The 13,441-nt window shown below is 44.3% G+C and overlaps 1 protein-coding gene across 1 annotated transcript; it reads right to left on the reverse strand.

The window, feature by feature from the left end:
- Positions 1-5,813: 5,813 nt before the first annotated feature.
- Positions 5,814-10,341, reverse strand: LOC309343359 (beta-2 adrenergic receptor-like). Its single transcript, XM_081864703.1, has one exon. The coding sequence runs from the start codon at positions 8,686-8,688 to the stop codon at positions 7,606-7,608; it is 1,083 nt and encodes a 360-aa protein (XP_081720829.1). The 5' UTR covers positions 8,689-10,341; the 3' UTR covers positions 5,814-7,605.
- Between the last annotated feature and the right edge of the window lie 3,100 nt (positions 10,342-13,441).

The raw sequence follows: 13,441 nt of genomic DNA on the forward strand, positions 1-13,441 counted from the left end.
AAAGGTATTTATTTGCCTGCCAAGGAGGACAGCAGGGAGGGGACCCTTGTGAAAGAGAGCGGGTATATGTACGCATGTGTGTCTGAGTGTACCAGTGAGGTAATGGGGAGGAGGGGGAAAACAGAGTGTACTAAAGTTGCAACACTAAGGGTGGTGGAAGGCACTCTGTACATGTTCAGAGGAGCATATTTTGGATGCAGGAAGCCTTGCAAGATGTCCTGGGCAGGGGGGGTTGCCTCATGGTAGCAAAATTAGTTGGATGTGGTGGCAAAAATATCCAAACTGTTCCTCCATGTTGAAATAATTGCATACCCCTGAATCAGTAAGGCAGACCTGCTAACAGACGTCCGTAACAAATGAGGGGGTTGGTTGAGTTGTGTGCTATTAGAACTGGCCCCCTCTTTGCAAAGCATTTTTAAAGGCTGACATTATGTCATGGCCTATTTTGGAACAGCCAGTATACCTCCTCCCTCTCCATTTCTTCCTCTTCCCACACAAGTGAGAACATACTTCTGTGGGTTAATTTCATATTATATTCACTGAAACCGAGTTCTTTGTGAGCCACTGCTTTTGGCTGAAGAGTGAAAATAATGAAGCAGATGGACACTAAGAATTACAGCTATAAATCGAAATTTATAAAGCAGAAACTCTTTTTAAAGAGAATTAAATATAAAAATGGGATGAAGAATTGCTAAAAATTTTGAAATTTGGATGCAGTGAAGGGGAGGTTTGGGGAAGTCGCATTATGTTTGTTTGTTTTTTGTTTATGTTGTAAAATCAATAAAAATTATTATTAAAAAAAAAAAAGAAAATAATGAAGCAGAAAAGAGAGTGGAGAGTTCCTCTGTTGGACTGCTGACTGAATTACTGGTTTTGGTTCTTTATTATTATTTCTTTGCTACCCAACTCCCAAGGCCACTTTTTCGCACAGTACTTTGAACTTCTATTTACCGTATTTCAGTGTGGTCTGTTGTTTCCTTTTATGTTCGTTCTCAAGTTTGTGCAGGCCCTGCCTCCTCTTGCTCTCTTCATATGCCACTGGAATACAATAGTAACTATACACTCCATTAATACAGTGGTAGCTCGGGTCACATACGCCTCAGGTTACAGACGCTTCAGGTTACAGACTCTGCTAACCCAGAAATAGTACCTCGGGTTAAGAACTTTGCTTCAGGATGGGAACAGAAATCGGGCTCCGGCGGCGTGGCAGCAGCAGGAGGCCTCATTAGCTAAAGTGGTGCTTCAGATTAAGAACAGTTTCAGGTTAAGAACGGACCTCCAGAACGAATTAAGTACTTAACCCGAGGTACCACTGTGAATTTCATTTATAAGTCAAATTCTAACTGAATGCCTGTCAGGGCCAGCCCAATACTACTACACTATAGATGTGGGTGGGTGTTAAATAATCCACCCTTGCCCCCAAAAGGCAAATGGGAAAACTCTGCAAAGAAGCTTAGGCATGCATTCTGCAGTACATGCGCTAAAAGACATTCAATAAGAATTCACTGTCTCCTTACAGTACAGATATACATGCCTCCTTCAGGTGTAAACCTCTTTGTGTTTAATGGATCTCACTCTCATGTTGTGTTACTATGGCCCTATGGCAGCCATTTTGTGACTGGCACCCACGGAACTCTCTCAGAATTGGTCCAAAATGGTTGGTGAACCGTGTTGCAAGTATTGAGATTGTTGACAAACAAAGCAGGCATTTTCTCCAAGAGTACATCCCTCCGGCAACTGAAAAATGCCAGCATTGCAGAACATTTCCAATTGCCTTCCGTATAAGTACATGGCACATAAAAAATGCTTTTGCACCATGGATATTGATTCAATGTCCTCTTTTTGACATGCCACTGAATGAAAATATAGCTCCTTCCTTCCAAAAAAAACTCCAGCATCACACCAACAAAAAACACCTCAGGCAGTGTTTGCATATTACATCAGTCTAAACACAATGCATTTCATTGATGTATTCCAGCTCATCAGCTCATTAGATTCCTCATGTTCTAGCAGTGTTTTAAATGAAAGTATATAAAAAAATAGATCACTAGCCTGCAAAATAGAAAGCAAATTAATTCTCATAATGTTTGTGGCTGTTATGACCTTTGCGTAATAGCTTTTCAAAGTCATACCTATCAGACTTTTCCATGGACAAAACCAAATATTTGCATGTCCTGAATAAAGGCCCAAATATGCACACACTCTCATATTTCAGACTCTGGTGTTCCTTTTCCGCTGAAAGGTGAGGGAGAATTCGGGTGTTGGATTTCCTTTGAAACTCTTCCAACAGGCAATGTTCCGTTCCACCAGTTAGAGCTGACCACCTAGAGATCTCTTAGAAATTCAGACAAGACAGATATAAACTTAAAGAAATAAAACACAGTGGGTGAAAATCAGAGGTGCCCATCTGCCAGTAGAACAGACATAATGGGCAGAATGGATTTTTCACTTCTGATTATTCTGCAGAGGTTTTGGGGACCCTCCAGGAGGCGCTTTGAGAGCCCCAGGGGAAAAGAAGAAGGGGAAATCCATTTATTGGATATCACCCTTTTATTCTAATTTTACACAAGTTTGGCATATGCTTAGTTTGCTTTCGGCTATGCTTCAAATACACAGAGTGGAAAGAAACTTGCAGTATGTTTATCTACATCACCCAGACTTGTAAACCCCAAGCAGAGACAGCCAGAAGACACAAGCAGGAATTACACCAGTAGCCAAAATCCAGTTGGCCTCATGGACTATCTTCTATCTTGAGATTGGCGTCATTGCATGGAATTAACAACCCCATAGTTAGGAATTGTGTCACGTGCAACTTTGTGTTTAGAAAAGCCCAAAGAAGGGAATGCAGCATCTCTCAGTTAGACCCATGGAGCATCATTTTTGTGGAGTTTGGTTTTCGTATTGCAATTTGGCAATGTTCCATGTTGTTTTCAATGGCTCCTCTAGAAAATTGTTTATCCCAGAGTCTGCAGCACCTAGGAAAGACTTAGTCAGCATACAAGTCTGAGACTTACAAGCCGACCTCAAGGCTACAGCTGCCCATTTTTGTACCCCCCCCCCCCCATTTTTCTGTGTCCCACCCACCCTCTGCTTTGTGTAGCAACTTGCCCAGCTGAGAATTATGGAGAACCCAGAAGCTTGCCACATTTTTGTTTTTAGTATTGATATTATTATTAGTCTAAAGGGTATTATTGAGATTTTAGTAAATACTGTCTGTTCTGTACAAATTACTACACCTTTGTTTTATCAGTTCAATATATAAGGAACTCTAGATGTCCTGGCAAAGCACAACTCCTCCTTTGAGGCACCCTTCCCACAGATGTGGATTCCTACAGCTATCGAGCCAGCTGTCTGCAGAAATAACTGTAGGCAGGAGTGATCCTGTCCTCCTGGCCCAGGTATTGCCACCTGCTCCGCTCCCTGAATCTGGACTGGGAAGGTGAGGTATTGCTCTCTTAGACATTGCTCTCTATTTCTCCATTGGTATCAAGGCTGTTTCCAGACTGCCAGTATTTTGTGGGAAGGATTTCAGTGCATACCGGAACTTTAGCTTTGTGCGATTAAAGTGGATAAAGTGCAGTGTCACCTTAGCACAACAAATCCCTTTTTTTTGGTGGTTTGTAAAGCAACAAGGAAATGCATTGGAAAGTATGGAACGAACAAATGATTAATGGGAAGACGTGTAAATATCCCACAAGCAAATTGAGAAGAATGCTGATTATAGTATAAACTGCCCTCTAAACAAATCAGAACAATTGCTCAATAAAGGCCGGACATAGTCTAATCACCGCATAAGCTTTGTACAAGCAAATCAAGAAGAATACTTCAAGTATTTATTGTTAAGCAAGAACCTCCCTCTCCTATAACTAATCAATTTATTCTGTTAGGCTGAAAGCTTCTATTTCACCCACTGCAATCTGTCACTCATGGCTTGTATGCTCTCTCCTCAATTGTTTTCTGTTCCTAGATTTTTTTAGCAGATACTGAAACGAAATGCAGTAAGGCAATCCAATTGCTGGAACAAGTCTTGGGGTGGGGCAACTGGCTAAAATGTTTTACAATGTTTTAAACAGTTCTAACTTTGGTTCCTCTTGTTTTTGTCGGGTTGGGGTCGGTTAAATGTTTAGTTGGGGTTGGCAGTTATTTTAAATTGGGTATAACTGTAAACTGTTATTATTGTTATTATTGGTTTCTATTGATTTATTGGTTGGTTTGTTGCCTGTATAGGATATTCTGGTTTTTTAATGTTTGATGTTTTGTTGTATTTTTATATATGCTATAAGCCACCCAGAGTGGGAAACCCAGCCAGATGTGTGGGATATGATGATAATGATGATGATGATGATGATGATGATGATGATGATGATGATGTTTTCAACAAATGAATAAAAAGCTCTTTCTAGATCTCTTTTTCCATGGATTCGTAGAATTAGAAGGGAATGGAGGTAATCTCGTCTGGCTACTTGCCAAACCACAATACACTGCAGGGTATTATGCAGAATACGCCTATGAATCCAAAATGGAACAACATGGAAAGATGCATAAATAAAAATGGCATCATGTCACTATTTCATCTGCATTACATTAGATGAAGACCATCCAAAATAATGTCACTTCTAACCAGAGATTTGCAAGGCTCATTTAACAAACTCAAAAGGCTTCCAGCATACACCAGACCCAAAACTAGGTTGGCCTCCTACTTTACAGGAGGACAGGCCTCTATTTGAAGGACTAACAGAGGACAGTCTTCTAGTTGAAAGAGTTTCCTATTTGGGAGGCTTCCAGGCCAGTTTAAATAGAGCAGTTGAAGTCTTTAGAAGCTGCTCACCAGTAGTTGCACCTGGACAGCAGACTGAATATATCGATCTGACCACTTGACACAGGGCAATTTATAGTGGGCTCAGCACTGCTCATTCACGCAAGCTTTTTGCAGCAAAGTTAATGAGAAGGTAATGAATTAGCAGCAGCAGCAGCAGCAGCAGCAACAACAACAACAACAATGGCATCCTATATCCCCACCCCACCCCATTCAATACAGGTTTACTATTTTCAGGTTTGCTTGTTTTTTAAAAACAAAAACTTACCATTTTCTGCAGAAATGGTAGCTCTGATTTAAATGAGAAAATTATATGGGACAGCAACCAGTTCTGCAAGTTTGCAACAAAAGCCGTCTTTGCACAGCCCTGATTGGCTAGAACCAGTGATATCACAAAGCCACCACTCCTCCCCATACAAGCTGAGCTAAAAAAAATCTTGAAGTATGTAGGAGGGAAAAGACAAGTAAGTGAACCAGTATTCTAATTGTTGTTAGTTGCTTTCCAAATACAGTGGAACCTCGGGTTACATACTGTCCTCCTTACGATTGCTTCAGGTAACAAGCTCTGCTAACTCGGAAGTAGATGCCCCTAGTTGCGAACTTTGCCCCGGGATGTGAGCGGAAGTCGCACGACGGTGGCACGGCAGCAGCGGGAGGCCCCATTAGCGAAAGTGCGCCTCATGTTAAGAATGGTTTCAGCTTAAGAACAGACCTCCGGAATGAATTAAGTTCGCAACCGGAGGTACCACTGTACAGGAGGAAATTGGACTGAACCTTGCAGAGAAACATGCATAGTGACACTTGTTTTTGGTACATCTGTATGCATCTAATTCTCTTTCTGGACCGCTGCAAACCAAGTTTAAGGAAAGTTTAAGGTAATAGTTGCAGGATCCATTTCTGTTGCTTGTCAGATCACTGGAAATCTATGATTTTAGAATTATTATTAATATTATTAATAATATCCCGGTACATATTGAGAATATACCGGTACATATTGAGAAAGAATGACACCTAAGTCAATAACCAGCACAAACCAATGCTACTTCAAAACTTACAGAATCCAGGTAGCTCAGATAACAAGATATTGCTTTTGCCCAGTGTGTTTTCAACTTAGCTGGAACAAAGCTGCTTTTCCTGAAGCTATCCCTTTCAGGGCTGATGACTATTCAAGTGCTGTTGAAAATCAGAGACTGGACTGGGAACCTGTGGCCCTCCTTGACCATTGGACATGCTGGCTGGGGCTAATAGGAGTTGAGCCCAACAACATCTGGGTGACTACAGGTTCTCCACCCCTGCCGTAAATGAACTCTGTGCATCTTTTCATTGAGGCAATGCTTTTAAAATGATTGTGCAAACAATATTTATTCTTTTTGTAGCATTCTATTTAACCAAGGGAAATTCATCATTAATGAGTACATTCAGAACGGTGTATGTTATCAAGATAGCCTCATACAACAAATACTGCAGTTCTTTTAAAGCAGCCAAATAGGAAAAGAAGTCATAACAGAGGATTACACAGAGTGAGAGCCTTTGTAAACATCCACCAAGCCTTGTGAATGCCGGATGAAAGGTCTATCAACAAAACAGTTGTTCTATCTATCACTTAATCGTCTCTTTAATATTACATCACTGTCACGTATTACAACTTCCCATCTTTTCAACATCAACATGTTGTTGTTTTTGTAACAGGAACCATGTAAAACAGATAAGCTGCCCCCAACCCACTTTAATAAATACTTCAACATATGATCAGGGTAATTGAAACCTTATTCTTCTATACTGCTGAGCACAAGTGGCACATTGCTTGCAAAACCTTCCAAGTTGTTAGTCTGGTAACTCTGCTTTATCAAGAAGTGCCAGCTTCCCATTCTTTCAATGCCTAATTAAATATGACCATGTTAATTTTCAATAGTGATTCTGAGTACAAAACCATAAAGATAGTTGTTTTGATTTAATTAACCCAGAATAAAGGATGTTATCTTAAGTCTGTGCCAGCAGTGCTCCATATTTAAGAGTACAGTGTCCCTGGTTTTTGTAGAATGTGCACATTTAGAGTTTGAGTGAATTTTATATGTTGCATGCTGAAATACCATAACCATATTTGTGATAATACAACAAGCAATAACTGCACCCAAGGGCCATTTTAGGTAATTGCGTTGTTGTTTTCCTTGGACTTGGATCTACAAAGGGCCATTTTCCAAGTTTGTACAGAGAAGAAATATTCTGCTCTGTAGATTTCTGCGTTCTGTTGGGTTTTTTAAAGGCTCTGTTCCACCCCTTTTCCTCTGCTTATTTATGTAAACAGGAACCTGGTTAGAACAATTTTTGAGAGAGCAGCATGCTTTTGCACTCTGTATTATAATTCATGCCCATAAATCCATGCTGCATTTACTCTATGAAATCCAGGAGGTTACAGTCCAACGCATCCAAGCAAACATTTGGCGCTTCAAGAGAAGTGCACATTTCTAAAAGATAACAGGACCAGCTCCATCATTAGGGAGAGTGAGGTGGCCACTTCAGGCAGCAGATTCTGTGGGACAGGGGGTGACAGTGACACGTTGGAGGCAGAGATGTGTAGGCTGCGTGATCCGTCCTACACTCCTTAAACAAGCCAATGTCCAATTGTCAATTCCATACATGGAAATAAGGGGGCCATCTCGTCTTTTACCTCAGGCAGCAAAATATCTCTGGCCAGCCCTGTCCACAAAGGAGCCTGCAGTGGAATAGGATAAGGACTGCACATCCCAACACAACAGCCACCCTAAACAAAATGGCAGACACCAACTGTGCTATCGGTTGCTCTCTGGGCGGAACATCTTCTTGAGGACTGCCACACAGGCAGGGGCAGAGCTGTGCTCCTCCTGTGAGCAGGCGGCATCCTGAGAGGTCGATATCAGCACCGGCTTGTTGAACAGCTCCTGAACCCCCTGACGGAACTTGGGATCCCAAACACTGTAGATGGCCACGTTCCAACAGCTGTTGGAAGTGAGGATCCAGAAGGCGTAAAAGGAGAACTTGCACCACTGGTATCCCACTACTGACCCCACAACAAATACCGCAATGGGGAGGAAGGAAACAGAGAAAGCAAAAGTCAGAATGCCAATGGTCTTGGCAGCGGTAATGTCTGAGAAGGAGACCTGGTTGCTACCGCCCTGTGCCTCTTCTCCCAGTTGCTTCCGTTTCTTGCAGTATTGGTGGACGGCTGCAAAGGTGACGGCATTGATCGCAAAGGTCCCGCTCAAAACTGAGAAATCAAAGACCGGGTATAGCAGCATGATATTCCAGTGGGACTCGGGTGGCTTGTCTGTTGGAAAAGCATAGTTGCACATCTTGCTGCAGGCATTGTACTGGAAGGTGATATCAGGGCTGGAGAGCAAGGGCACCACTGCCAAGCAGCAGCTCATGGCCCAAGAGGCCACAATGAGCCAAATAGTCCTGCGCTTGGTGATCACTGCTTTCCGGTGCAGAGGCTTCAGCACAGCTACACTCCTCTCGACCGAGAGCAGAAAGATGGTGCTGATCGAGACAAAGGTGCAGCCTGCAAAGATGGGCCCAGTGATGAAGCAGGCAGGCTTCTCATATTTATCCATCTCTGGTTCCATCCCCCAGGTCAACCTATTCACCTCCCTGTAAACAGAGTAAGGCACGACGATGAGCCCCACCGCCAAGTCAGCTAGGGCCAAGGAGGCCTTCAGGTAGCCTTGGGAGGTTCTGAATTGCCTGACACGGAAGAAAACCAGGAGGCTCACCAGATTGCCCAGGCTGATGACCACCACCAGGAGGACCATGAGGAACAGCTTGCAGACGTCCCCAGCAGAGGCCTGGCTCCAGTCCGTGCAATTGGGGCTCCTGCCACTGCTGTTTCCCAACATTGACCAGGTTGTATTTCCTTCCTAAGACAAGCAGGGAGCTACAAAAGTTACAGGCTAAGGTTTCTTCACCTCTGAAATTCCATGAGAGGTGCTTCACAGGGTGCTTTCTCCATAATGAATTTCCAGAAGCAGAGTTTGCAAGAAATAGCAGCACAAACAATTTGAGTGGAAGTCCGGGTCAAACTGCAGCCTATTCACAAATGTAGGATCGACTGCTGTGCCCGCAAAGATGTGAAGTGCAGATCCACACAGGAACAAGCTTGAAGTGCCAATCAGGGTCCCACTCAATCTACTGTAAGGAGTTCCTTCTCTCCCTCTCTCCCTCTCTCTCTCTCTCTCACACGAGTCTAACTATAGTAGTGCATAGTTCACACAAGCAAAGAATTATTCAAAGATCATCTGCAAATACTGTGATCTTGCATCACTTTGTTCAAAACACACGCGTTGATACTGCAATGTCACACAAACCCTCAGATTTTTGCAGAAGCATCTCTCAGGCACACCTTGCACTTGAGCGCACACAAATATAATAACAGACCAGTCACCAATCTTATATGAGAGCCCTTGAAGTATTCAGGTGGTATTTGCCCTGGGATAATACTATGAGAGGTAGGTTGCAGCTATCCGACAGACTATTGCTCGCTTCTCCCTCTCTTGAAGAGGAGAACTTTCCGTGCCTAGACCTACTAGGGTTACAGCAGCCTCCAGCGTAGTAAAAGCAAGAAAAGGGCGAGTCTTAACGTTCCGCCATAGATTCACATGCTGGCAATTTCTCGCATCGGTGAGAAGTCTTTACGCGGATTATCTGCACAGTCTCCTCCTCAAAACAAAGCAAAGGAACAAAGCAATCCTCGGGCCCTTTCTTGGAGTTGCCATTCAGATGCGCTCCGAAGTGGCTCCGCTCTTCTGAAAGGAACGTGCGCTCAAGCGCACGCAAGCGAAAAAACCAGCACAAACTGGGAGACCCATCAGCCTGTAAGGCTCCCTGTTCGCTCTCTCAAGCACTGCGGCGCTGCGCGCAGCTCCGGGCTGTTTTCATCCTCCGCCTCTCCCAGCATCGCTAGCCCGACGGCCGCCTCAAACTTCAAGGCACCCTTGGCGAGAGTCCCTGCGCCAACTCCGCTGCGCTCCCGTCCTGCGGCAAAGAAGCGGCGCTCCGGGGGTTGCTCTTGAGACCGGCGACACCCTTCCCGCGATAAATAGCCTCTCTTCTGCAACCCGAAAATGTGGTTACCCGAAAATCCATGCAACAGGTTCCTGGAGTTTCCAAAAAGAGGATGCTGCTGGAAACATTCGCCATGCGCCTCCAGATTGAATATGTCCAGCCCTCTCTGCTCTCCAGTCCTTTGGCTGCTCAACCAAAGCTAACCCACGCGCCTGAGTTTCCAGGTCTTCTTGCGCAGCTGCTTTTGGCGACGCCTCCCGCCTCCGGGGACTGGGTTCCGAACGGCTCTTGCCCCATCAGGCGCTCCCTGTTTCTCTCACCTAAGCGAGCAAAAGGCGAGGGAGACTGCAGACTGGAGACGCACGAAACAAGGCTGCCGAGATTCTGGGCGAGATTATTTGCAGTGCTGGGGGCGTTGCTCAGATTTTCCCCGCACTCGCGGCTCCAGTTTGGGCAGAGTGGGTGTGCGAGGGGAATGGGTGTTGCTCCAGACAGCCAGTGTGGTCTAGTGGTTAAGAGCGGTAGTCTCGCAATCTGGGGAACTGGGTTCGCGCCTCCGCTCCTCCACATGCAGCTGCTGGGTGACCTTGGGCCAGTCACACTTCTTTGAAGTCTCTCAGCCCCACTCACCTCACAGAGTGTTTGTTGTGGGGGAGGAAGGGAAAGGAGAATGTTAGCCACTTTGAGACTCCTTAAAAGGGAGTGAAAGGCGTGATATCAAATCCAAACTACTCTTCTTCTTCTTCAGACATCAGGGTCAGTTTCCTCTGGGAGCGCGTGCGTGTGTTGCGTTATGCAGAGCTGCGTCCTCGGAGACCACAGAGGCGTTATGGAGGGTTGTCGCTCTCATCCTATGATCAATCACCTGTTTCCTTCCTTCCTTCCTTTCCCCGTAACAATTCGCTGGACAAAAGAAACCTCTCGAAGACCAGTTGAATGGGCATTTTCCCTGCACCGCTTTTTAATACACAACCAGTTCCATACATTCTCGAAATTTATTGCTAATGCTAAACCCCTTTTGTCATAAACATTGCTACGTCTCTCCCTCCCTTCCCAAATTGCCCTTCAGTTGAGAACTTAAGAGACGCTTCTCCATACACAGTGGTCACCTGGGGGGGTGGAATAGAGGGGCAGAATCATAGAATCGTAGAGTTGGAAGGGACCTCAAGGGTCATCTAGTCCAAGGATCCATCTAGCTGAAGGATCCATGGCAGATGGGCCAAGGTGCACAGGTGAGTGCCTGTTTGTTCCATCAGATTTCTAAGGAAAATTGATGATGTGGTGGCACCAGCCTTCTCTTGGGAGGAGTCCTTTCTTTGAAGGGATGTCCTGCATGTGTTGTCTTGGTCTGTTCTCATGTAGAAATTCACTGCAAGGTGAGTTGGTGGTTAACTGGACTTTATCTCCAATGTGGCCTGGGTGCCTGCATTGAGTAGAATCCAACCTCTCCTGCCAGGCCACATCTTTAAGCAAAGGATCATAACTCAGTGGTAGAGCAGCTGCTTGACATACAGAATGTCCCAGGTTGAATTGCCAGCATCTCCTGGTAGGGATGGGAGAACCCTCTGCCTAAAGCACTGGGGAGCTGCTGGATAATCACGGCAGGTAATCCTGAGCTAGTGAGCCAATGTACGTCGGTTTCCAGTGTTCTCTGAGTCAGCTCTCCAGGAGCTAGCCTCCTGAGTCATAGCTGCTTCTCAAAGGAGCCACATGCCAGATATTTAGCTGATAAGACATACATTACCGTACATCTCCCCGTCTACCAGTAAAACACGAAATGAAAACATCCCTAGATGTTTACAGCAAGGAAGCAGATACAGGGCTAAATCATTGCTTTCTACTGTGCAACACTGTCCTCCCATCCTTTGGGTTTGAATTTCCTTCCATACATTGAATAGGTGTTTTGGGTGGGTGGGTTGTGGGCATTTTCAGGGCAAGAGCAATGGGTGGGAGAGGTATATTTAACTTTTTCCCCAGTTGCTAGTTTTGCTCCTAGTGAGGTAGCAAGAAAACTGCTTGCGTGTTTGCAATTTGCAAAGTTAGGCAGGGTCTGGTATCATGTCAAATAGTTTAAACAAGCCAGAAATTCCCAGAATGATAACAGACACTTCACATTAAAACTAAAAGTTCTCACTGTTTTTCACATTTCTCAACCAACAGAAGCTGTTTCAGTAAAAGATTAGTCCTTGTCCTCATTATGTCTCTCAAAGAAGTCTATTCATCTCCTGATGGTTAAAATGTGTTAATGATCTGCAGATCCTTCACAAATCCTTCTCTTATAATATTGGCCGTCCAGACATAAATAATCTCTCACAGTAAAAGATAAGTTGCTCACTTTAGACTTCCAACAGAACTTGGTTAAGTGATCATCTATCAAGTGTTTGTGAGTCCTCTCCAAATCCTTCAGAAACAGGAAGTGCAAGCCATCTATTTGGACAGAGAACAGCATGAACTTCAGAGTAACTGACAAGCATGAAATAATAAAGTCACAGTACTTGGCATCATTTCATCCTGCCTAATTTTTTCACTCTATCCTTGGGGGTGCCCTAAGGATGAAAAAGCCTGAGAAGATTTGTCTACTTTGCATTCCCAGCACTGTTATCAAACCTCACTGGAGCCTGAGAGAAGTGTAGTTGGTCTTGAATCAGGGATCTAGCTGTCTGGCTTTGGCCGGACATCCTATTCACTGTGCGTTCATGATGGCTTTTGCTCATGCTGCAGCTGTACATGACCCAGTTTTCAATACTGTTAGCACCTGCAAAAGTGTTAGGGAAGTCACACTCTTTCATTTCCAATCAGTGCATATCCTGCTTAAGTCCTATAACTATTTATGCCTCAAATGTTCTGGTTTATTTTTGAACCAGTTTCATTGCACTGTAGCCTCTCTAGATAGCAGTATTGTGATAGCAATGGAGAAGCCCTGGACACCAGACTAAAGCAGAATAAATCCTCCACCACTATTATTGTGGGAAGGCCACGTTGCAGAGTACACTGGCAATAAAATAGCAACCTGTGGGGGGCATAGGGGTGCAAATAGGCACAGCTGGTGGGAAGAGCCATTTCTTACCTGCACTGTTGAAGGGGCAAAGTGTGAAAGCTTCCCATGCCATGCCATGGTTTGGGGGGACCCTATACCAGCCATTTTAAAAACTAATTGCTATGTGAGTGACACGTCATGTCCAATTTGATCCTTAGACTGTCCTTTGCCTTTATTTAACCATGGCTTCCCACTTCCACAATACCATACAAACTGAGAAAATGTCACCTGAAGGACAAGAATTTCACTCCTGTTTTACTGGAAGTCAAATATATGGGCTGTTTACATGTGCATGCCTTAAAATAGTTCAGCTGCTGTCTTAAAAGATGTACAGACATAATTTTGGGTGGTGGTTTCTCCCGGTAACAGGCCATTATCAAGGCTGGTATATATATAAAAAATAAATTCTCCCAAGATTGTTGATCCAGCCCTGCCAGGCCTAAAGTAACATCGGAATCTTTAAATCCTAGAGCAGCCATGATGGAATGAAATTGATATAGTAGTGAAGGGCATGCGGGGAGGGAAATCCAACCTCTGAGAAAACAAGGAAA

The sequence above is a fragment of the Podarcis erhardii genome (genome assembly GCF_964252035.2).
Source record: "Podarcis erhardii genome assembly, chromosome: 6".
Classification (NCBI taxonomy): Eukaryota; Metazoa; Chordata; class Lepidosauria; order Squamata; family Lacertidae; genus Podarcis; species Podarcis erhardii.

Coding starts and splice junctions, on each gene's coding strand:
- LOC309343359 (XM_081864703.1), bottom strand. CDS start 8,688: ATGTTGGGAAACAGCAGTGGCAGGAGCCCCAATTGCACGGACTGGAGC.